Source organism: Zalophus californianus, chromosome 1 (assembly GCF_009762305.2).
Source record: "Zalophus californianus isolate mZalCal1 chromosome 1, mZalCal1.pri.v2, whole genome shotgun sequence".
In the NCBI taxonomy this organism is placed as follows: Eukaryota; Metazoa; Chordata; class Mammalia; order Carnivora; family Otariidae; genus Zalophus; species Zalophus californianus.
In genome coordinates, this window is record NC_045595.1 from 144,648,894 (window position 1) to 144,674,742 (window position 25,849).

Sequence of the window (25,849 nt, forward strand, 5' to 3'; positions counted from 1 at the left end):
TGTGACTATGGTAGAGAATGTCCTTATTTTTAGGAGATGCATGCCAAACTTTCAAATGATTTTAAAAAAATGTACGTGCAATGTATATATACATGTATGTGTGTGTGTAAGACAAAGCTAACAAATATGCCAAAATATTAACAACTGATGAATCTAGATGAAGGTTAGATTGATGTTCACTATATGATCCTTTCAACTCTTAAGTTTGAGTAATTTTTACTTTTTTTTTAAAGATTTTATTTATTTATGTATTTGACAGAGAGAGAAAGACAGCGAGAGAGGGAACACAAGCAACGGGGAGTGAGAGAGGGAGAAGCAGGCTTTCCACTGAGCAGGAAGCCCAATGCAGAGCTCGATCTCAGGACCCCAGGATCATGACCTCAACAGACGCTTAATGACTGAGCCACCCAAGCGTCCCAAGTTTGAATAATTCTTAAATAAAAAGCTGTGGGGGTGTTTGATATTCACAGATCAATCAACATGATATATCACATCAATAAGAAAAATAATAACCACATGATCATTTCAATAGATGCAGAAAAAGCATTTGACAAAATACAATATCTATTCATGATAAAAACCCTCAACAAAGTAGGTTTAGAGGGAACATATCTCAACATAATAAAGCTCATATATAACAAACCCATAACTAACATCATACTCAATAGGGAAAAACTGACAGTGTTTCCCCCAAGATCAGGAAGACAAGGATGTCCACTCTCACCACTTTTATTCAACATAGTACTGGAAGTCCTAGCCACAGCAATCAGACAAGAAATAAGGATAACTGGGTAGCTCAGTCGGTTGAGTGTCTGACTCCTGATTCTGGCTCAGGTAATGAACCCAGAGCATGAGACTGAGCCCCAAACTGGGGGGGGGGCGGGGTGGAGCCTGCTTAAGATTCTCTCTCTCCCTCTCCTTCTGCTCCTCCCCCACTTGCTCTCTTGTTCTCTCTCTTAAAAAAAAAAAGAAAGAAAAGACATCCAATTTGGTAAGGAAGAAGTAAAATTTTCACTATGTGCAGATGACATGATACTGTATATAGAAAAACCTAACCACCACCAAAAAACCACGAGAATAAATGAATTCAGTAAGGTTGCAGGACACAAAAATCAATGTACAGAAATTAGTTCCATTTCTATACACTAACAATGAAGCAGCAGAAATTAAGAAAATAATCCCATGAACAACTGCACCAAAAATCATAAAATACCTAAGAATAAACTTAAACAAAGAGGTGAAAGACTTGAACTCTGAAAACTATAACAGACATTGATGAATTAAAGACGGCACAAACAAATGGAAAGATATTCCATGCTCATGGATTAAAAGAGAACAAGTATTGTTAAAATATCCATACCACCCCAAGCAATCTATAGATTCCATGGAATCTCTATCAAAGTACCAAGAGCATTCTTCACACAATTAAAACGAACAATCCTAAAATTTGTATGGAAACACAAAAGACCTCAAATAGCCAAAACAATCTTGAAAAAGAAAAACAAAACTGGAGGTATCACAGTCCCAGATTTCAAGTTATATTACAAAGCTATAATAAAACAGCATGGTATTGGCACAAAAATAGACATATAGATCAATGGAACAGAATAGAAATCCCAGAAGTAAACCCACAAGTATACAGTCAATTAATCTTTGACAAAGGAAGCAAGAAGATGCAATGGGAAAAAAGACGGGGGGCACCTGGGTGGCTCAGTCGTTAAGCGTCTGCCTTCGGCTCAGGTCATGATCCCAGGGTCCTGGGATCGAGCCCCACATTGGGCTCCCTGCTCCGCGGGAGGCCTGCTTCTCCCTCTCCCACTCCCCTTGCTTGTGTTCGCTCTCTAGCTGTCTCTCTCTCTGTCGGATAAATAGATAAAATCTTAAAAAAAAAAAAAAAAAAGACGGTCTCCTCAACAAATGGTGCTGGGAAAATTGAACAGCTACATGCAAAAGAATGAAACTGGACCACTTTCTTATAGCACACACAAAAATAAACTCAGAGTGGAGTAAGGACCTAAATGTGACACCTGAAACCATAAAAATCCTAGAGGACAGCACAGGCAGTAACTTCTCTGATATTGGCCATAGCAGCATTTTTCTAGACATGTCTCCTGAAGCAAGGGAAACACAAGCAAAAATAAACTATTGGGACTACATCAATGTAAAAAGCTTCTGCACAGAAAAGGAAACAACCAACAAAATTAAAAGATAACCTACAGAATGGGAGAAGATATTTTCAAATAACATAGCCAAAAAAGGGTTAGTATCCCAAATATATAAAGAACTTATACAACTCAACATCAAAAAACCCAAATAATCCAATTAAAAATGGGTAGAAGACATGAACAGACATTTCTCCAAAGAAGACATACAGAAGACCAACAGACACATGAAAAGATGCTCAATATCACTCATTATCAGGGAAATGCAAATCAAAACCACAAGGAGATATCACCTCACACCTGTCAGAATGGCTAAAATCAAAAACACAAGAAACAAGCGTTGGTGAGAATGTGGAAGAGAAAGGAACCCTTGTGCACTGTTAGTGGGGATGCAAACATTCTACTTGCACAATCTTCTCTATATATAAACAATCTGATAAATATCCTTGTTCATATAATTTTGCACATTTTTCTTATTATTCCTGAGAAGAAATTCCTAGATATAAAAACTCTGAAGCAAAGTATGTATTCTTAAGTTCTGAGATATTTTACTACTTTGTCCTTTGAGAAAAAGCTCTACCAAACGACACTCTTTCCAACAGTATGAGGACTGTTTCCCTAAACTTTCCCAGTAGTGGGAACTCTTAAAATTGAAGTCCAACAGAAAAACCTGCTTGCTTTAGCTCTACATATATCTCATTGCATCTTAATTTTCCTCATAATGATTTCCAAGACACTTTCGGACACAATGTGCAGCAGACTGTATTTTCCAAAGATGGCCACACTGGGTCATCTGCAACATGACCTTGCCATTCCCCCAGCAAGATATAAAGTCTATTTCTCTACTCCCTTGCATCCGGGTGACCCCTGTGACTACTCTAAAAGAACATGACAGAAATGATCTGTCTCTTCCAAACTTAGCCTTTAACTGGCCTGCTAGCTTCAACTTCCTATCTTTTAAAAATAAGCTGCCAAGGGGCACCTGCCTGGGTTAGTAGGAAAGGCATGCTACTCTTGATCTCAAGGCTGTGAGTTCCAGCCCCACACTGGGTGTAGAGATTACTAAAAAAAGTAAACAAACAAAAAATGAGTGGCCATGTAAGTGTAATTACCCTAATACTAACATGCTGTGAGAAGCCTGACCACAAGGAAAATCTCTGAAGGATGAAATGTCATGTGAAGAGAAGACAGAAAGACCAAGAAGAACAGAGCATCAGATGTGAAAGTGGATCTAACAGCCTCAGCAACCCAGCTTTCAGAACATGATCACAGATGAACCATCCAGGCAAAACCGTTCCAAACTCCTGACCTACAAACCTTGAGCAAAATAAAATGGTTGTTTTATTTTTTTAAATAATTGTTTCAAGTAACTAAGTTTTAGATTGATTTGTTACAGAAGAACAGATAAACTAGAACTCGATTTAAAGTAACTTTTGAGGGGTGCCTGGATCGCTTAGTTGGTTGAGCGTCTGACTCTAGGTTTCAGCTCAGGTCATGATCTCCTCATTGTGGGATCAAGCCCCACATCAGGCTCCTCACTCAACGGGGAGTCTGCTTGAGATTCTCTTGCTCCCTCTCCCTCTGCCCAGCCCACACTCTAAAGTAAATAAATCTTTTTTTTTAAGATTTTATTTATTTATTTGACAGAGAGAGACACGGTGAGAGAGGGAACACAAGCAGGGGGAGTGGGAGAGGGAGAAGCAGGTTTCCTGCTGAGCAGGGAGCCCGATGGAGGGCTCGATCCCAGGACCCTGGGATCATGACCCAAGCCAAAGGCAGATGCTTAACGACTGAGCCACCCAGATGCCCCAAAAGTAAATAAATCTTTTTTTAAATAAATCTTTAAAAAACATAAAGTAACCACTGATAAAAATTTTAAGTTAATTTATCTCCAAATAAGCATGCACTTCAAAAGCTATCTTAGAAAAACACACTTACTCCAGTATTTCTCAACTGCTATAAGCATCTTAAGAACAACTCTTTTATAGTTTTTTACAGCTTTTAAGGAGCTTTAGTTACTTTTTTTTTCAAATATCTCATTCTGATTCATGTGATCCAGGGACAACAATTTCAAAAAGACTTAGATTTTATAAGTAGACAATCAATTGAAAAATTAAGAGTTTATCAATATGACAGGATATGACACTTATTAAATTTTCTATACAAGTGCAACAAGCCTTAATTCTCTGAATAGTTCAGTCTGTTAAATTAAATATAATATCTCCCTAGAAACCTCCCATATAAATATGTCAGTAGACTAGAAAGAGACTAGTCAGTCTCTTGAGAACTATGACAACTACCCACGAGAACCTAAAGATTTTGGTTTCACTTAATCACTACACTGGAAAAGAAAATTTAAACAATTCATATATTACTCATAGTTTTGCAATTCATCAGTAGTACAATAACAGAAAAAGTCCTAAAATAAAAATTAGAGTATGCTATGTGAAAATGAAGAATCTATGACTATTTTATGAAACTAATTTTTGGCAATAAAAGTCTGTAGCCTAACTACTGTGTGCAAAGAAGTGTGCTGAGTGAAAGGATACAATGACACTAGTAGGCTCTATGACCAGAGAGTTTACATACAGTCTAAAAAGGAGTGTGAGATGTGACTGTATCAGTTTGTAAAGTAAAATTACAAAAGGCTACACAGAGGTGCCAATTCTACCTAACAGCTCCACTTGGGTGTCTATCTCAAACTCAACAAGTACAAAAATTAAATTCCTGATTTTTGTTTTTTTATCCAAAACCTGTTCTTCCCTTGCCTTCCCCTTATCAGTAAGCAATACCTCCATCCACCCAGTTGCTCAAGCCAAAAATGTTATTTTTATTCTTTGCATTCCCTACAAACAATTCAACGGCATTTCTTATCGATTCTATCCTAAAAATTATCCATTCTCTACCAATCATCTCTTGCCTGGCCTAGCCTGATAACTAGTGTCCTGTAATGGCTTCCTTAACCGGTCTCTCTATATTCATTTTTGCCCCTCTACAACTCATTTTCCAAATAGAAGTCAAGATATTTTTAAACTGTAAGCCTTATAAATTGCTCACCACTGCTAAAAGCTTTCTAATACCTTCCTATTGCACTAATCATAAAATCCGAACTTCTTTCTATGGATGACTTACAAGGCCTAACCTGATCTGGTCCCTGCTATCTCTCTGAACTTACCTCCTACCACTATGTCCCCTGCCACTCTGCTCCAACCCCACTGGCCTTTTTGCTCCTTGAAAATCAAGCTCTTTCCCACCTCAAGCCCCTTGATCTACAGTCATCCTGCTCTCTCTGGTCCCCCGCCCCTGGCACCAGTTACCCAAATTAGCAATGCCAACAAGAAGACAACCAAACATCACCGGCCTCCTGATGCAAATAATACATTACCCACCACCTGCGAGTATTCTTGCCAAAACTGTTTAAACGGAATTTACCTAGAGTAAACAATCAGAAAAACTCAAAATGTGGGATATTCTACAAGACAATTTCCCCACACTCTTCAAAAAAGTAAGTAACATGAGATTAGCTGTCATATTATCTATAATCCAGAAAAGTAGGGGATCAACACATCCAAAACAGGTATAAGCAATAAATGTTATGTTATAACATCCTGATGAAACATGATACAACCATTTTTTTTAAATCATAAAATCTTCCTAACAATATAGAAAATTTACAACATACCACTAAAAAAAATAGCAAAACTACCATAAATTTGCAATATGATTATAAGAAGGTGATATAAATCGCAACAGGGGTTGAGACTTTTGGGGATGCTGGGATGGGGTGAATATATTCTGCATGTAGGACAGAATATATTCTGGGAGCCAGAGGGAGGAACTGTGGGAGATGGAATAATGGCCCCCTAAGGATGTCAATATCCTAATCCCCTGAACCTATAAATACATTAGGTTACACTAAAAAAGTGAATTCAGGCAGCACACAGAATTAAGGTTGATAATCATCTAACTTGGGATGGGGAGATTATGCTGGAAATATCTAAGTAGGCCAACAATACCACGAGGGTCTTTATAAGTGAAAGACAGAGGCAGAACAGAGAGTGTCCCAGTAATTGCTGGCTCTGAAGATAGAAGGGTATCATGAGCTAAGTAATGTGGGCAGCCTCTTGATACTGGAAAAAGTAAAAAAAATATTCTCTTCTAGACTTTCTAGAAAGGAATGCAGTCCTGCCAAACTCTTGATTTCAGCCAACTGAGACCTGTGTTGAAACAAACTATAAGATAATGAATTTGTGTTGTTTTAGCCCACTATGTTTGGGATAATTTGTTATAGCAGCAATAGGAAACCAATCAAGCTTATTCTATGATTGGACTAAGATGATCATCCACAACTCTATCTACCAAAGGAAAGAGTGAATCCTCTTGAGAGAAAGATAACATCACATTACCCAGAGCATCTATAACTTTTCATATATAGTGTATAGCATTAAATAAAAAATGCTGGCACGCTAAAAGTAGTTAAGAAGAGTAGGAGGAGAAGGAAGAAGGAAGAGGAGGAGAACAAATGAATAAGAGACAAATAGAAATAGACACACAGATAATCTAAATAAGGTTTCATTAAATAGGGACTCAAAAGTGGTAATATGTTCATGAAACTAGAGAAAAATATGCAAGAAACAAATACAAAGGTGGTAATTTTCACCAAAGAAGAAGAATCTATAAAAAACAAAACCAAATAAAATTTCCAAAAGTGAAAAACATAACTGGAGAACTCCAGAGATAGGTTTCACAGGAGATTATACTCAGAAGATGAGCTTAATAAACAGGAATATAGATCAATAGATAATATTCTACTTTTCTGTGAAGCTTATCATTTCAGAAAAGAATGTGAGAGACATGTAGACACAACAAAAGACTCTAACATATGTGTAACTGAGTGCCATAAGGAGAGAAAAAAGCAAAGCAGAAGCAGGCAATATTCAAAGAGATAAAAGCCAGGAATTTTACAAACTGATGAAAGACATGCCCTACAAACCCCATCTATTGAAACTCTACAAGCCCCAAGCAGGAAGAACAAAAAAGAAACCACACCTACACATGTAATAGTAAAACTGCCAAAAACCAGTCCAAAGAAAAAAATCTTTAAAAAAGCGGAGGAGGTATGCCTGCGTGGCTCAGTCGGTTAACCATCTGACTCTTGATTTCAGCTTGGGTCATGAGATCAAGTCCCACGTTGGGCTCTGCATTGGGTGTGGAGCCTGCTTGAGATTCTCTTTCTCCCTTTCCTTCTGCCCCTACCCTTCCTTTCTCTCTCTCTCCCCCTCTCCAATTAAAAAAAAGAGAGAGAAAAGATACATTATCCGCAAAAGAACAATAACACTAATAAAACTTGTAACAAATGATAAAGACAAAAAAAAAAAAAAACAAATAAAAGACAATGAAATGACACTGTGCTTTAAAAAAAGAAAAAAAGGGGCCTGGGTGGCTCAATCGTTAAGCATCTGCCTTTGGCTCAGGTCATGATCCCAGCGTCCTGGGATCGAGCCCCGCGTCAGGCTCCCTGCTCAGCAGAAGCCTGCTTCTCCCTCTCCCACTCCCCCTGCTTGTGTTCCCTCCCTCACTGTCTCTCTCAAAAAATAAAATAAAATCTTTAAAAAGAAAAAGAAAAAAAGCCAACCTACTACTCCATGCTTTGGGAAAATAGCCTTCCAACATCAAAGAAAAACAAAGGTATTTTCAGACAAAAACTGAGATGGCTCTTAGCCAGTAGATAAACACTAAAAGAAATACCAAAGGATGTCTTAAAATTAAATGATAAATGTGCTAGGAAGTATCTTGTTTTTATCCATACAAAACAATTACCTGACAATAACCAATAAAACCTAGTCTCTTTATTATTGTTAGTGAAATATATTGACTTAAAAATCCAAAGGGGGGAAAAAATCTAAAGAGATGGATTTTTAACTTACTATAAAGCTCTCAATGAGCAGAAAACTGGGAATCAAATAAAACAACATAGCAACAAGTTAAAAATCATTTTTTTAAAAAAAGATCAACAAGAAAAGTTTTATTTATTTAAAAATGAACATATTTCTTTAAGATTTTTTTTAAGACTATTTGTCAGAGAGAAAGAGCACAAGCAGAGGGAGTGGCAGGCAGAGAAGCAGGCTCCCCACTGAGCAAGGAGCCTGACACAGGACTAAATTCCAGGACCCTGGGATCATGACCTGAGCCAAAGGCAGACGCTCAACTGACTGAGCCACCCAGGCATCACCAAAATGAATATACTTCAGGCTAGAACTACAAAAATTAAAATGGTTAGTCCCCCCCCCAAAAAAATGGTTAGTTCCATCAACTTTAATTTTGCGTAAGTCAATTTAAAAAGTAATCACACACGCTTTGCACACATCTTGTCTAAAAGTGACTCTAAAATACATACAAAATTAAATCCTTGATATTAATCATCTGAGTGACCCTCTCCACTGCTTGCCTTGGATTAAACTGTTTTACCATGTTTTACACTTCAGTACTACACTGTATTTCTTTAGCAGTAAAAATTTTAATATTTAAATGTGAGTATGTCTGGGGCATCACAGAAAATATAAAAATTGTAAAGGGAAAACTGACTACATTTCATTAAAGAATCCTGACTTATTTAAATTTTTTTCTAAGTAATCTCTACACCCAATGTGGGGCTCGAACTTATAACCCTGAGATCAAGAGTCACATGCTCCACAGACTGAGCCAGGCAGGTGCCCCCTGACTTACTTAAGATACAAATTACTACAAGATTACAATCAAGTCAATTCTTTGAGAATTTCTTCATCTCTGGAATAGATAATGATATACTGGAATAGTTAATAATATACTCATTTAACTCACATTTCTTCTCATCTAACTTCCAGATCCTTCTTCTAGAGATATAATTCAAAGGAAAGAGATTTCATGTAATCCCAAATAAACATATATATTTCCTCACGTAAGTTTTCTTCCATGACCTCTCAGTTTACTTATCCTTTGCTCTGACATCATTTCAGATATAAATCTTTAAGGCATTGTGTCCTCTGGGTTTTTGTTTTGTTTTGTCTTTTTCCTCCTCTTTTGCTCACTCTACCTTCTTAAATACTCTAAATAGAAAATCTATAAATGACTCTTTTTTAAGACCTTTCCTGCTCTCCTTCTACAAAGTGAAGTGAAGTTTGCCCATCTTTTATATTCTTTCTTTATCCACAACATAGATGATTTTCATATATACAAGTAACATGCCTAATCCTTCATGCATTCTAAACTACTAGTTTACTTCCACATGGGAAAGCCAGCATCTTTAACTAAATCATCCAAATTCCTCTTCAAGGATACAAGAGAAAGAGGAAAGGGAATTAGCACTATTAAGTAGGTTGCTCCCTATCTACTTCCGTGAAAGGTAGTATTATTCTCACTCATTGAGCCTAGGAAAAATTCAGAAATCTGCCCAAAGGTTTCACTAAGGTTTCACTACCAATATGTGAAAAAGACAGAAGTCAAACAGGTCATCTGACTCCAGAGGTTGTATACTTGGTTCATATTCACTGCCCTAAAAGAATGTTCTGCAGTATAAATTATGCTTTGCCTATCAACAGCACCAGAAGCTTCCAATTAAACACTGCAGGTTAACTATACCCCTTTACCTTCATTTTCTCCAAAAATCCAATTAAAATGACAGAAAAAAAAATTTTTAAAGCACTAATCCACAGAGAAGAGAAGCAGTAATAGTAGCAACACAATTCTGGAAACCGAAAGGTAAAAGAATAGGAACTCACTTAGACCAGAAAAAGCCAAAACCCAAGTCTTCAAAGTGTACTGGTAAAGCCAATTTGAAGCCAGAAGATTTGGAATCAGAATTCCAAGATGGTTACTGAATATATGCTGAACAATGATCTTGAGCAGCTTTCATGTGCTTATTGACCATTTGCATATCTTCTTTGGAGAAATGTTTATTCAAATCATTTGCCGGTTTTTAAACTGGGTTATTGCTCTTTTATTGTTGAGTTGTAGAGTTCTTTATATTCTTTGGATACAAATCCCTTACATAATTTGCAAATATTTCCTATCATTCTGTAGGCTGTTTCACATTCTTGATTCCTTTGAAGCACAAAAGTTTTAATTTTGATGAAATCCAATTTGCCAATTTTTTCTTCAGTTGCTTGTACTTTAGGCATCGTACCTAAAAAATCATTGCCTAATTCAAGGTAAATCTTTTGGATACAAGGTAATTCATGTAAATCTTTTGGGTACAAAGATTTACTCTTATGTTTTCTTCTAAGAATTGTATAGTTTTTGATCTTACATTTAGGTCTATGACCCATTTAGACCTAACTTTTGCATAGGATGTGATACAGGAGTCTAACATCATTCTTTTACACATGGGTGTCCAGTTGTTTCAGCACCATTTGTTAAAAAGGCTATTCTTTCTCCATTGACTGTACTGGAACCCTTGTCAAAACTTGGTTTATCGTAAATGTAAAGGTTTCTGGATTCTCTATTCCATTGATCTACACATACCCTGCTTTAATGCCAATACCACACTGTCTTGATTACATAGCTTTGTAGTGTTTTTAAAATGGGAAGTGAACCCTCCAAATTTGTTCTTTTTCCAGATTGTTTTGGCTATTCTAAGCCACTTGTATTTTCATATGAATTTTAGGATCAGCTTGCCAGTCTTCAAAGAAATTAGCTGGAAATTGATAGGGTTTGCCTTTAGTCTATAGGAGAATAGAATATGGGGAATATTGTAATCTTAACAATATTAAGTCTTCTGATCCATGAACATAGAATATCTTTCCATTATTTTAGGTCTTTCTTTCAGTGATATTATATAGTTTTCAGTGTACAGTTTTGTACTTCTTTGGCTAAATTTATGCCTATGTATTTTATTCTTTTTTAATGCCACCGTTCAATGGAATGATTTTCTTTGCTAGTACATAGAAATACAAATGATTTTTGTACACTGACCTTACATCCTGCTGGCTTGCTGAATTTATTAGTTCCAACTGATTTTGGTGGATTCCTTAAGATCTTTTATATACAAGATATATATAATCTAAAAGTAGAGATAGTTGTACTCCTAGTTTTTTTTTTTTTATATGGATGCCTTTTATTTTTCTTTCCTGCCAAATACTCCGGTTATAACCCCTACTACATTGTGGAATAGAAGTGGAGAGAGTGGACTTTTATTCATGGTCACAGGGAAAAACTTTTAGTCTTTCACCCTTAAGTATGATGTTAGCTAGGAATGTTTCATAGATATCCTTTACCACATTAAGAAAGTACCATATTCCTGCTTTATTGAATATTTTCACCATGAAAGTGTGGTGGATTGCCAAATGCTTTTTCTGTGCCTATTAAGACAAGTATACAGTTTTTGTACTTTATTCTACATTCACTGATTTTTTGCATCCCTGGATAAATCCTACTTGGGCATGATGTACAATCCTTTTTATATGTTGCTATATTTGGTCTGCTAATATTTTGTTAAGGATTTTTGTATATTTATAAGGGATATCAGTCTGTTGTTTTCTTATGATATCTTTGGCTTTGGTAGCAGGGTAATACTAGCCTCACAGAATGACTCAGTGATACCTCCTCTTCTATTTCAGGGAAAAATTTGTAAAGGATTATTGTTATTCACCTTTAAACATTTGGAAGAGATCATTGGTAAAGCCACCTTGCCCTAGGTTTTTCCTTTGGGAAACTTTTTTTTTTTTAAGTAGGCTCCACACCCAGTGTGGAGCCCAACATGAGACCCAAACCCATAACCCCGAGATCAAGACCTGAGCTAAGACCAAGAGTCATATGCAGGATGAGCATATGAACGGAATGAGCCACCCAGGCACCCTCTAAGGGAAGCTTTTTGATCATTAATTCAATCTCTTTTTTTTTTTCAAATTAGCCAACTATCCACTTTTATATGAGGTTATATTTTTCAAGACTAAGCAGATCCTTAATGCTATTTAATCCAATCTTTTATTATTTTTCCAAAATTGTTCAAAATACAAAGAGACTACTGATTTCATGATGAATTGTCACAGAGAGGTTCCCCTCTAACTAGAGAAAAGGCTATCAAGAATAATGGATTATAATTGTGGAAATTGGTATTTTCTCCTTTAAGCAGAATTCATACTCCTCTTCAGTGTGTGAAACCCATTTTGTTACTCAATATATCTCCTAATCCCCAAACAGTGATGATGGCATTTTGATTGCTCTATAGAAACATCATATATGCTGATTACCCACTATCACCAACACACATTCTTTTTTTTTTATTTTTTTTTCCTGTAGCATTACTAGGTTTGTGTCAATTTGTCCTTTTACTTTTGCCACCTGTGGCTGACTGCAGTAAAAGTAGCAATCTGGTGTCTGGAAGAGATCACAACTATCTTTTATCTGGACAGCCAATGTGAGGCTGGCCCCTGATGACATATTTTTTTTCCTTTTAAAATTTTTTTAAATTTAAATTCAATTAATTAACACATAGTGTATTATTAGTTTCAGAGATAGAGTTCAGTGATTCAGCAGTCTCATATAACATCCAGTGCTCATTACACCATGTTCTCTCCTCAATGTCCAACACCCAGTTACCCCAGCCCCTAACCCTCCTCCCCTTCAGCAACCCTCAGTTTGTTTCCTATGATTAAGGGTCTCTTATGGTTTGTCTCACTCTCTGATTTAGTCTTTTTTTTTTTTTTTTTGCGGGGGGGTCTATTCAGATTTTCTATTTCTTCTTGAGTTGGTTTCAATAGATTGCATCTTTCTAGGAATAGATCCATTTCATCTAGCTTATTCTCATGTAATTATTCACAGTATTCTCCTATAACCCTTTGTATTTCTGTAGGACAATCCCAATGTCCTCCCTTTCATTCCTGAATCCAGTAATTTGAGTCTTCTTTTTTTCTTGGTCAGTCTAGCTAAAGATTTGTCAATTTTATTGATCTTTTTGAAAAACAAACCTTTGGTTCCATGACTTTTTCTACTGTCCCATTCTCTATTTTTTATTTCTGCTCTAGTCTTTTTTATTTCCTCCCTCTTCCTGCTTTACAATCAGTTTGCTAGTTCCTCTTTCTAGTGTCTTAAGATAGATGGTTTGATCATGATTTGAGAGGATTTTAACGCAGGTGTTTGAAGATACACATGTCCCTCTAGGCACTACTTTAGCTGCATCCCGTAAGTTTTGGTATGTGATTTTGTTTTCATTGGTCAGAAAGTATTTCCTAGTTGCCCTTATGATTTCTTCTTGGATCCACTGGTTATTTCAGAGTGTTAATTTCCACATATTGTGAATTTTTTGGATTTTTCTTCTGTTATTGATTTCTAATTTCATTTCATGATGGTCCAAGAACATATTTTGTATGGTTTCAAAACTTTCAAATTTATTGAAGCTTGTTTAATAGCCTAACATAGTCTATGCTGGAAAATGTTTCACATGCACTTGAGAAGAATGTGAATCACTTCTGTTGTGTGACGTGTTCTATAGATTATATCTGTTATGATTATACCTATTACCGATTATTTATTATGTATCCATTATTATCTTGTTGGGTTTGTTTTGTTTTTTGAGAGAGAGAGCACAAGCAGGGGGAGCGGCAGAGGGAGAGGGAGAAGCAGATTCCCCACTGAGCAGGGAACCCAACACGGGGCTCCATCTCAGGACCCTGGGATCATGACCTGAGCCACCCAGGTGCCCTTGTTGGTTTATAGTATTGTTCACATCTATTTCCTTGTTGACCTTCTGCTTAGTTGTTCTACCCATTATTGAAAGTATTATGTCTTCAACTCTTATTACTAAACTGTCTCCTTTTTCCTTCAATTCTGTCAGTTTTGCTTTATGTATTTTGGGGCTCTCTTAAGTGCATATTTGTAGGTGTTATGTCTTCCTGATGGATTGACCTTTTTATCATTATAAAATGTCCTTTATCTCTAGTAATTTTTGTCTTAAGGTCTATTTCAGCTGATATTAGTATAGTCCAGCTCTCTTTTGGGTACTGTTTACATGATTTATCATTTTTATCCTTTTACTTTCAACCTACTTGTGTCTTTGAATGTAAAGCATGTTTCCTGTATGAGTTCAAGCCCCACACTGGATGTGGAGATTACTTAAAAATAAATGATTGTTTAAAAAAACAAAAATAAAGTATGTTTCTTGTAAACAGCATATAGTTGGATCATCACTGAAATTTTATATAAGAAAAAGTTTTAAAAACATAAGGGCAAAATACATTAAAAAGGCATGCCCTTTTCTGAAACTGAAGAAAGTACTACAAAGACAAAATATTTTTTGAAAAAAAAAATAAGGGAAAACTTGTCCCATCAGATATCAAAACACTCATTATGAAAAGTATTATAACTAAAATATTAATGGTATTTGATGAATAGACAAATACATTAGTGAAAAAGTAGAATCCAGAAAAATATCCACATATGTATATATCTATGTAATATTAAATCAAGGGGGAGATTATTCAATAAAAGGTGTTAGGATAAGTGACTTCCATTAGAAAGAAAACAAAATTAGATTCTCAAGACTAAAATCCAGTCACATTACATGAAACTAAAAATTAGTATGAAATGATAGAAAAATACCCTATAAGTAATAATGGAATAGGGGAGACTTTTCTAGGTAATACACAAAAACCAGTTTTTAAATTTCTGTATAATAAAAAAACACCATAAACAGACTTAATGCAAATTTAATCACTGCAACTAAAGCTGTGGCTTGAGAGACAGCATTAAAAAGTGAATTCACTTCCAGGTCCACCATTAAAAAAGTGAATTTAGGGGCGCCTGGGTGGCTCGGTAGGTTAAGTGTCTGCCTTTGGCTCAGGTCAAGATCCCACAACTCTGGGATCAAGCCCCGAACCCCCAGGCTCCCTGCTCAGCAGGGTGTCTGCTTCTCCCTCTGCCTCTTCCCCCTGCCTACCTTCTGCTTCTCCCTCTGCCTCCTCCCCCCTTACCGTCCGTCCCCCCCTTGTGCGCGCGCTCACGCTCTCTCTTACTCTCTCTCTCAAATAAATAAAATGTATTTTTTAGATGAATTTAACTTCTCAAAATATCGGGTTTGGGATTTTTTTTAATTTTAAAAATGAAGATAATTCCTACCTCACAATATATTTTAATGTTAAATGAGAGAATAGCTATAAAAGCATCTAGTGTGAAATCTGCCACATTATAGAAGCTTCTTCCTTATTTCAACTTAAGTTGGTATTACATTACATTATTACATTTAATGAGGAATTACAAGCTGCAATCAGGAATAGCAAGATTCCTGTATCTTGGTTCATGATAAAACTACTTTATAATTATAATAATACTTTTATAATTATAAAAACTACTTTATAATAAATGAAAACACATTTCCCCACATCCCTCACCCACTATGTTTGCCATGTAAAGATGGAAGGTAAAGTGGCAAAGCAGCCAGGACCGGCCCCAGTTTAAGAGCAAAACATAACCAGTATAGATATACATCAATAGCTACATCTTATGTCATATCTTTCACCCATTAAAACCTTTCTCCCCAAAATATCTTTTTTAAGATTTTCTTCCTAAGTTCTCCAACAAGGATCATATCTGAAACAGAATCTACAAATGAAAAACCTTCAGAATGGTACACAGTAAACACTGTTAAGGATAAAACATAAACGTGTATCAGGTAAAGACTAAAGTTTTGAAGACTTGTTAATGCCAATATTTTTATATTAGAACATTGCTTAGATCAAAAATGTTTCACAATTCAGAAAGTGCAAATTCAACCTTTTTTTTAATATTCACTTCCTGCATGAACCATAGTATGTTTAAATAAAGGAAAAGCACAATTTTTGTTTAATTCTATAAAATTCCTTATTTTTCTTTTTTTAAGATTTTATTTATTTGAGAGAGAATGAGAGATAGAGAGCACAAGAGGGAGGAAGTTCAGAGGGAGAAGCAGACTCCCTGCTGAGCAGGGAGCCTGATGTGGGACTCAATCCCAGGACTCCAGGATCATAACCTGAGCTGAAGGCAGTCGCTTAACCAACTGAGCCACCCAGGCGCCCTAATTCTATAAAATTCTAAAGAGCAACTACATATACCATTTAGAGTCCAAACAAATTCAAACTTCTTCAAACAAATGTTGGTCAAAATGGAAAATTCCAATTTGAAAAAAAGTATGCTTAGACACGTGTACTTTCTTGTAGATTGTTAGATGAACAAGATTTTGACCTTCAGACTAGTTTTTAAAAAAACTAAAAAGGTAATTTTTAGTCACACAAAATTACACAACGAAATGTGCCTTCCAATCTAAAAACAAAACAAACAAAAAAATGTCCATTGGAATGTAAAAGTAACCATCCGCTTTATTCACATTACTAAAGACAATGTTGCAATAGCAACATCCTTCTCTCCCTATTTCAACCAATCCCCCTATTTTCCTTACCGACTTAGCAGGAAAATTAATGTTTAGAACTTGAACACTGGTAAATTTTTCTTCAGCAATATCTGCCTTCTGCAACAATTCTACAGCACCCAAGGCAGTTATGCCCCCATGGCAGACTTAAATGCCATTAAGATTCATTTACAAAGGAAAAATAAAAGAATTAGTTTTAAAACATCACAACAGATCAGAATACTACAAGGAATAAATAGTGCAGCTGCCTTGCCATCAAAAAGCAAAAACAGGGCACCTGGGTGTCTCAGTTAAGTGTCTGCCTTAGGCTCAGGTCATGATCTTAGGGTCCTGGGATCCAGCCCCAATTGGGGGGAAGGGGCTGGCCCTTGCTCAGCCGGGAGCCTGCTTCTCCCTCTCCCTCCCCGCTCATTTTCTCTCTCTCTCTCAAGTAAATAATCTTTTTTTTTTAAGATTTTATTTATTTATTTGAGAGGGAGAGCAGAGGAGGAATGAGAGGGAGCAGCAGACTCCCCGCTGAACAGAGAGCCCGAAGCAGGCTTGATCCCAGGACCCGGAGATCATGACCTGAGCTGAAAGCAGAAGCTTAATCAACTGAGCCACCCAGGCGCCCCATCAAATAAATAAAATCTTTTTTAAAAAAGATTTTTTAAAAAGCAAAACCAAAAACAAAACAATAAGCCCACCCCTCACAAATTTTCTATTCTACTATTAAAGTTTCAATATATCATTCACAACATGCAGATACTCTTAAAAGTCAAGTTTCTCTTACACATAAAGCATATGGATAAAAGAATTCTAAAATATTCTTTTCAAATGCTATACAAACTTACATAGTAATGGGGTTATAGAAAGACTGGAAAAATTAGGAATGTGAGCGATGAGACCTTTATGTCTTGGCATACTAACCACTATTGCCAATCTAATCTAGTTCCAAAAATGTATACTAGATATTGGAGTTCTCTGAATCAATTTCTCTTCCCAATCTGCAGCCAACAATAATTGGAATACTGGAAGCAACTCTTTGAAAAATCGCTAATATTGAATTAAAATAGAATAGATATTATATTCAAGTTTAACAAAGTTCACTATAATATTCCATACAACTTAATCAGTATCTTTCCCTCTTATTTTATATTCAATGATTCCTTTATTTCAAAAACAAAGACATCACATGGTTTGTGAACAACACCAGTGACTACAAGTATTTCCATATCACTTCTCTCAACTTGTTTAAAAAAATCCAACTTAAAATGTGAAACAAATTGAGTATAAAGCCACATTCTCTAGAGGGAAAATGCTGTTACTTCATTAAAAAAATAGCCAAGTCATATAAATAAAAATCCACAAAAAGCAGAATTTTCTGAGGTACACTTTAAAAATTACTTCATTTGCCACACAGTCTGGACTCTACCCTGCAAAGCTGTCCTAGGCAATCCATGTGTGTCCCCTTTGGGTCCTTTTAATTCACACGGAGCATAAAACTTTCAAAAACTAGTATCAACAATAGCAATCAAACCAGATGCAGCTTTTTACAGGCAATAGCCCTAAGCTCCAAATAAAATTAACACCCTCCTCAAAAAAAAGCAAGTCAAAAAAAAAAAAGTTCTTAAATTTTCTCTTAGGAGTTCCTCAGTTTTACAATTCTTTTCTTTGCTTTTCAGTGAAAAGAGAATGGGAAATCAGTGATAAGAATGAGAACAGTTAGTTCCCAGGAGAAGGATGCAAGAATTTAAAACTCAGGGTTGGCCTAGAGATCGGCAGGCAAATACACACCAATGCTCAGGGAAAGCTTTCAAGAAATGTCATTATCTAAGGCAAGTCGTAAGGCCTCTTATTTTAAGGCCTAAGGACAGCCCTATACATGCACCGTAAAATACAACCTATCAAAACTATTCTCCAAAAACAATTCAAGAGTTTCCCAAGATGCCCGAAACGTAAAGGGCAAGTACTCTGGACACCTCAGGACTGCCGCCTCTCACATGGGAGGGAGGCCAGCCCCTGTGAATCCGAGTGCCACCACGTCAGTTTATGTGACAGATCCACTGGGAGCATCCGACTGTGATCCGGGGCCCTCCCGGGCCGACGCTGCTGGAAGAGGAATATACATGCAATCTTCAGGGCCCTCCTACTTCCGTTCTCAAAACAGAAATGCACTATTTCTCCTAGTCCTCACCCCTCAGCCCAGTGCCTCTCAACTGCGGGGAGAGCTCAAGTGGAAAGAAAAGCAGACAGTCTCCGACCAGGGTCGACAGAACGCGGTTGGTCAAAGCACTCCCACCCGCGACTCCGGGGGCAAAGCGACGGCCAGCGTCTCCCTGAGCGCCCCCCTGGCAGGGGACACGCAAGCAGCAGCAGTCCCAGGTCGCCCCACTCCTTCGTCCCCGGGGTAAGGGGAGCGGAAAAGCGCAAAGAGGAACTAAGTGAACTGCAAGAGGGTGCCCTGCAAGCTCCTCAAAGAGGGGGTGGGGCGGGAGTGGAAACGAAGAAGGAGCGGAAGGAAGGGGCAAGGAGCAGCCAGAGGAAGGGGACGAGAGCGCACGCCCGCAAAGGGCACGACTCTCCGGGGACGCGGCTGCACCCTGGTTCCTCGAAGAGGACGGGTGCTCTCGGCCTCCGGGGCGCTCCTCCCCAGGCAGAGGACGAGGAAGCGAGATGAGGAGGCGACGTCCCCCTCCCGGGCCAGCCTCAGCCCTCATCAAGGGTCGGTCGGGGCTGCAGTGCCCTCGCCGGGTCCGGAGCTGCGACAACGGCCGCTGGCCTCGTCGGAAGACGCGGACTGCGGGGCCCTCGGCGCGCTCAGCGGGCCGGCTTTCGCGCCCCCACCCCCGGGGGAGGCAGCTCCGGGGTGATGGCAGCCCGGCGGCCTCGCGGGTTACCTGAAGCGGGGCGAGTCCTTCAGACACTCTTCGAAATCCACCGTCATCTTCATCCTGCCTCCGCCTCGCCTCGAAGGCGGCGCTGGAAGAGCCGAGAGAGCCGCGGAAGCGGCTGCGCCGGGGATCCAGAGAGCGACGGCGGGCGCACGGCCGCGACTAGCGCTGCGCGGAGCTGCGGAGGGCGCCTCGCCCGCTAGTCATAGCAGCCGCGAGGACGGTGGCGGCAGCGGCGGCTCGTCAGGCCCCAGTCCGGCCCCTCTTCCTCCCGCCCCCAGCCGAGCGCCGGCCACAGGGAAACCGCCCGGGAGTGACAGCCTCAGCCAGCCAGCCACGAACCCGGCGGCCAATGGGAGGGGCTTCCGGCAGCACCGCCTGCGGGCGCTCCGGCAACACACCTGAGCGACGGTAGCTCGAGCCAATGAACAGCGCGACCGTGGGTGCCCGCTTGCCACAAGCGTCCCCGAGGGCCAACCGGGATGCGCAGGAGTCGTTAGGCGGGACGCTCCCGGTTGCTGGGAGGCCAGCAGCTGAGGCTCCTTGGGAAGGAAGTCACGTGGCTGAACGCCGCGCTTCCCTCGGAGCCCCCGCCTCTTCTCGGGCTTCTCAGCCCCGCCCTGCTGGGCTGCCAACGCGGAGGAGCCGCCGCCTGCAGGTCTGAGGACTCCTACAGCTTTGGCAGAAACCTGAAGAGGTTGGGAGTAGAAACTATCAAAGGAAGAGATAAGCTAACCCACCGCTTACTTTCCGTTTAGAGAAACTGAGGTCGGGAGAGGAGTAAGGGTGGCTTTAATGATTAAATCCCTCTTTCACTTTACTGACTTCATCTCTTAATAACTTGGAAATCTCTCCCACGTGTATCTTCTCATTTAACTAAGAGACTACTTCCTGAAGGAGCTGGTATTTGGGGCGAGCCTGGAAAGATCAGGATTCCGACAGGTAGGCGAAGTAGGGCGTTTGGTGTGGAGGAAACGCTTTCAAACCCGCAGAAGACATTCCTCCTTACTGATACTTTCCTCTCAATAGCTTTCACCAGTTCAAAGACCATAGGGTTCTGAAAATCAGGCTCACTTCCTCACTTCCTCATTTGCAACACCAGCCCACTGAAAGTTGTTCTAAGAGCCCTCCCTGCAAGATACGCATCACCTGATCCAACAAGGCATTTACCATACTTCTGATTTCAATATGCCATTGATGGTAAAAAAAAAAAAAAATTAGGATACATTATATTGACATGTAACCCAACCTAAAAGGCATAAGAATATCCATAGAAGGCAACAAAATGCATACTGTAACAGTGTAGTGGCTCTGAGTGAGAGCCTGAAGGCAAACTTTCTGGATTTACCTATCTTTTCTTACTGCAAAATGAAGGTAACACCACCGATCTGATAGAGTTGCCTTGAAGCTGAAATAAGAACTCTAAAGACACAAGACAGTGCCACATAGTAACCATTCAGTAAATGCTGGCTATTATCGTAATTGTACCACTTTATTCTTAAGTGCTATAATAAAAGTTTAAATGTAAGCCTTCTCACTTCCACTGCCTAAAGTCTTATATAACCATTTTGACCATCTGGCTAAGTGTAGCATGATGGTAGGATGTTTTACATAACCAGTGGTTGTATCTTGATCTCTTTAGCACCTTTTAGAAATTAACAGTATAATTTTGAGACATTTCAAAGAATATACAAGCATTATATATGTTTCTTCTTTGGTTATCAACTTGGTTTCTTTTTTTTTTTAGGTTTTTATTTTAATTCTAGTTAGTTAACATACAGGTGTTATATTGGTTTCAGGTGTACAACATAGTGATTCAGCACTTCCATACATCACCCAGTGCTCATCAGGACAAGTGCACTCCTTAATCCCCATCACCTATTTCACCCATCCCCCCCATGATCAGTTTGTTCTCTATAATTAAGAAGCTGTTTCTTGATCTCTCTCTCTCTCTCTTATTTTTTCCCTTTGCTTATTTGTTTTGTTTCTTAAATTCCACATATGAGTGAACTCACACGGTAACTTGGTTTCTTTTTTAAATTGAATTGCATATCCCTGGAATCTACACAGCTTCTTTTGAAAACTGGAAACTATTGACAGTTAAGCCTTCAGTATCCCCAGACACTATAGTTGGTCAAGCCAACCTCTTCTGGATTTATAACTTATGTGTCAAATTTAGAAAGAGAGTTGGCCATTTCTGCATTTAATTGTATTCCTGATGCATGACAACTAATCTGTATATACAATAACTAATTGTTGCAATGCTTCAACACAATGTAACCTTTTGGAAGAGGCCTAACTTGACACTTTGGGATTCAAATTAAAATTCCCCTGCATGGCACCATCAATGAAAATGACTCAACGAAGCTAATTGTCAATAATGAACATTTTCTTTCTGCGGACAGCTAAATTTATGTACATCCAGTTAGTGATAACACTATCAATTTTTTTTTCTGCCCTGTTGTAAAGCAAGCATTTGGGGTTGTCAATTGTGGGGTATGTCCTAAATTAAGAAATATTACAAGTGGGTTAGGGTGGGAAGAGTGAGTCTTAGAAGAAACATAATATTATTATTCTGGACTTAGAGTAATGAAAACCAAGACCCCAAGGTATAGAACTAACTTGCTGGGTGACAAGCTAAACACAGGCCCCGTGTCACCAGACTCTTAACTGCAAACTGCCCGCTCTCCCCTTTAGAATTTGTTCTTTATAAGTGTGGTTCTATCTGCCTATGAAACATTTCCTTTTCATCCATTTCATTTTAAAGATGTAGCTCAAATGCCACTTCTTTCAGGAAGCCTTCTCAGTTTGCTGAAATACAGACCTCTCTTTTCAACACACAGTGAAAGTTAGTCGGTAAAGGATATAAATAATCAAACCTTAAATCTCACAAATGTCTTTTCCCCAGACTTCCCAGTCCCTTCCTCAAAAACCTCTGGAACCCTGTATACCCATAGACCTTCCTTCCCAGAATGCTTCTGATTTCCTCTGAGGATACTTTTTTTTTTAATTTTATTCATTTATTTAGAGAGCATGTGCACGCATGTGGGAGGGGGGCAAAAGGGAGAGGGAGAGAGAACCCCAACCAGACTCCAAGCTGAGTGCTAAGCCCGTCATGGGGCCTAATCTCACAACCCTGAGATCATGACCTGAGCCAAAATCAAGAGTCAGACGCTCAAACAATTGAGCCACCCAGGCGCCCCTCTCTGAGGATACTTTTAACTGTACATCCTCTTGAGTAGAAGTTGTTCACGACCCCTTCCTTCCCTGATCCTCCTTGGCCAAGGATACATAGTCAGCAAGAATCTAACTCTTGACAACTTAACAATTTACATTCCACCTTCGTACAAGAATTTATTTTGGGGGGCTAATGTCATCTAGCTACACCGCTGTCTTACTGTCCCCGTTGCTGTTCTCCACCAATTTCCCACTCACTCCCTGCCTTAGCCTGGCTCACTGCATTGCAAATTATGTCAAGAGCCTGGAGTTATGATGAGGGTAACTGTGGGCGGGTACTGGAACTGGGAAGCCGAAAAACCCAGACACCTGTGGGAACTGGTTTCCCTCTCCTGGTAGCTGTATCCTCAGTCTTTCTCACCTACTGCCCAACTCTCACCAGGTGTCCTCTCTGCTCTGTATGGGTTCTGTTCCCCTGTGAGCCTGGCTTGCATATAATCCCTCATTGCTACTGGTTCCTTCAACAAGCTCGGGGTCAGATGGCTCCGGGGGCCCAAGCAGATGACGTAAGTGAAGGAAGCTGGCCAGGTGTAAGCAGCATGGGGGGTGGCTGAGGTGAAGGGGGGAAGCATGTGCCCTGTGTCCTGCTCAGCTCCAGGATGTTTTTGCCATATCAGGCCTTCAGATTTTATAAGAGAAGCCAAACAGCCAGATTTTAATGTGAAACCTCCCCAATTTTCAAATGTTGGCAACACTTTCAAATTATTAGAAAGCATTGCACAGGTCACAAAAATAAGTTTCAGGGCCACTCTGCAACTGCTATAGATTTTTTTGACAATTCTTGATCTATCCTTTCAACCTATGCTGGAGCTTACCACTTTAATCTGTTTCCTAATTCCCAGGTCCCAGGAGAAAACAGATTAACCCAGCTCATCTTTTCATGACAGGTCACACAGGTGCCCAGCCAGCTAATAGGAGGGTCGGATTACCCAATTTAATCATTCCTACAGGAATGGGGGTCAGAATGTAGACAAGGCAGTTTCCCTAAAAGAAAGTATTAATGGCCTGGTCCCATAAAACACAGCTAGTAAACCTTTTTTTTTTTTTAAAGATTTTATTTATTTATTCGTGAGAGACAGGGAGAGAGAGAGAGAGAAGCAGAGGGAGAAGCAGGCTCCCAAGGAGCAGGGAGCCCGATGCGGGACTCGATCCCAGGACCCCGGGATCATGACCTGAGCCGAAGGCAGACGCTTAACCATCTGAGCCACCCAGGCGCCCCAGCTAGTAAACCTTTATGTTTGGCCTCTGACTCATAGCCCTCCACCCCAACTCCTGCCACCAGCTAAGGTGATTTTAATATTCACTCATTCTTTCTTCATTTAATAATATCCATTAAGCAGGTATGCTGCCCAGACACCATGACAGGCTCTGAGGTTTACGAGTGAGATAAACAGTATTTCCCCTCTAGAGTTTGGAGGGCTGTGAATACTCTGACAGTCATTTCTCCTGGAGAAGGAAATAAGGGTTCTTATATCTTGCAGAAAAGTAAGATCCAAGGAAAGGTGAGGAAGTTTTTTCCAAGGACCTTTAGTCACAGGGAACTGTGTGACTAAAGCAGAGGTTAACAGTGACCAGATACAAAGGATTTTGCCACTGTAAGGAATTCATATATATTTTTTAAAAGATTTTATTTATTTACTTGACAGAGAGAGTGCACAAGGCAGGGGGAGCAGCAGTGGGAGAGGGAGAAGCAGGCTCCCCAAGGAGCAGGGAGCCCAGTGTGGGACTCGATCCCAGGACCCTGGAATCATGACCTGAGCCGAAGGCAGAGGCTTACACTTACACAACTGAGCCACCCAGGTGTCCCCGGAATTCATATTTTAAGGCAATGGGAAGCCATTAGAAGAATTTAAGCCTGGAGCGAGGCGAGACAGTTTGAATTTTAAAGGAGAGTGCGTCAAGGGGGTGGGGCTATCAGGACTGAGACCAAACACATAGCAGTTGAGAGGTTTTCAACCAAGGCCATTGATGTTCAGGCAACAAAATCAAAAGGATCTGATGATCAACTAAATGTGAGGGAGGAAAAAAAGACTAAACTCTTAGGGTGACTCCAGGTTTCAAGTTAGAGAATGATTAGTGGGATGTGGTGCTATCCATAGAGAGAAGAAAATGTATCTCTTTGTCTCAAAATATGTCACTTCAGACAGTCCTTACATATACCCACCTTAAACCTCGTCCTTAAACCTTGTACATTCCATACACAAGCTCAGCCTCAAATGTCTCACATACATTCACTTCACAACCCCAACCCCAGCCCAGGATTCTTTTTATCTCCCAGGCTGCTGGTATCCACCTGTCTTGCTTTCCTCTCTACGTCAACAACTCCCCCAAACCTCCTCCCAGGTCCTTCCACAACCGTGTCACACACCCAGCACTAGATCAATCCAAGCATTTCCTTCGGGTTCCCCCCTCCTAGTTGCTGAGCAATGCTGGAGACAATTTATATCTTCAAGCAATGGGAGCCACTGGAAAAATGTTAAGCCAGGGAGTGTGATGTGATCTGATTTGCATTTTAAAGGGGGCTGGGTAGGCAAGAGGCGAAGGCTTTTATCGCTGCATTTGATGATGCAAGACCTGGGCATGACATGCTTGGGATTTTCAACTGTCTTTGTATTATTTATCTGTGGCCAGATCCCTGGCCTACTGGCACAATGGCTGTTCCTAAACTTGCCATCCAAGCTGTGGCCCACCCCTCTCATAAACTGTAAATAATTTGACTCTTCCCAAAGAAAATAGGAATCATTGGGTGGGAACACTCTTCCTAGCCCTGACCCACATACTCACCCACATTCCCATCTTCTTTACTTCTTCCCATCTATCTCAAAGGGAAGTACACCTCTTCCTTGTTTGTGTTCCAGACCTCATACCTTCCAATCTCCTCTGAGAATGGCTCTGTCAGTTATCCTTTCTCTGCATGCTCAACCTTTCTCTCAAGTGACCTTTCTTTTCTCTTTGTAGAAAAGAGAAAGAAACAAAAACATACACCCTCTGTATCCGAAAGGATCTGTATGTGTGTGTGTGTGTGTGTGAGTGTGTGTGTGTAAGACACTAGTGAATAAGGCAAAAATAGAGAGTTCATGATTAGATAGAATGGCTTTACCCTAAGCCCAGACGATAGGCTTTCCACGGAACTTGAGAAGGATTGGGAACCAGGACCTGTAAAGCCTGGATGCTCCTTCCCTTCCATTCTTTCCACACATACT

General features: G+C 39.6%; 1 protein-coding gene across 2 annotated transcripts in view; it reads right to left on the minus strand.

Moving 5' to 3' along the window:
* The window catches only part of ACAP2 (ArfGAP with coiled-coil, ankyrin repeat and PH domains 2), a 139,918-nt gene extending 120,219 nt beyond the window's left edge, over positions 1–19,699 (minus strand). Inside the window, exon 1 of one of the 2 annotated variants that reach the window (XM_027582805.1) lies at positions 19,416–19,696. In XM_027582805.1, the coding sequence (XP_027438606.1) occupies positions 19,416–19,468 (53 nt within the window). In that variant the 5' untranslated portion in view covers positions 19,469–19,696. Of the gene's footprint in view, positions 1–19,415 lie in introns of both variants that reach the window. The other variant, XM_027582803.2, reaches the window with a different exon arrangement.
* Between the last annotated feature and the right edge of the window lie 6,150 nt (positions 19,700–25,849).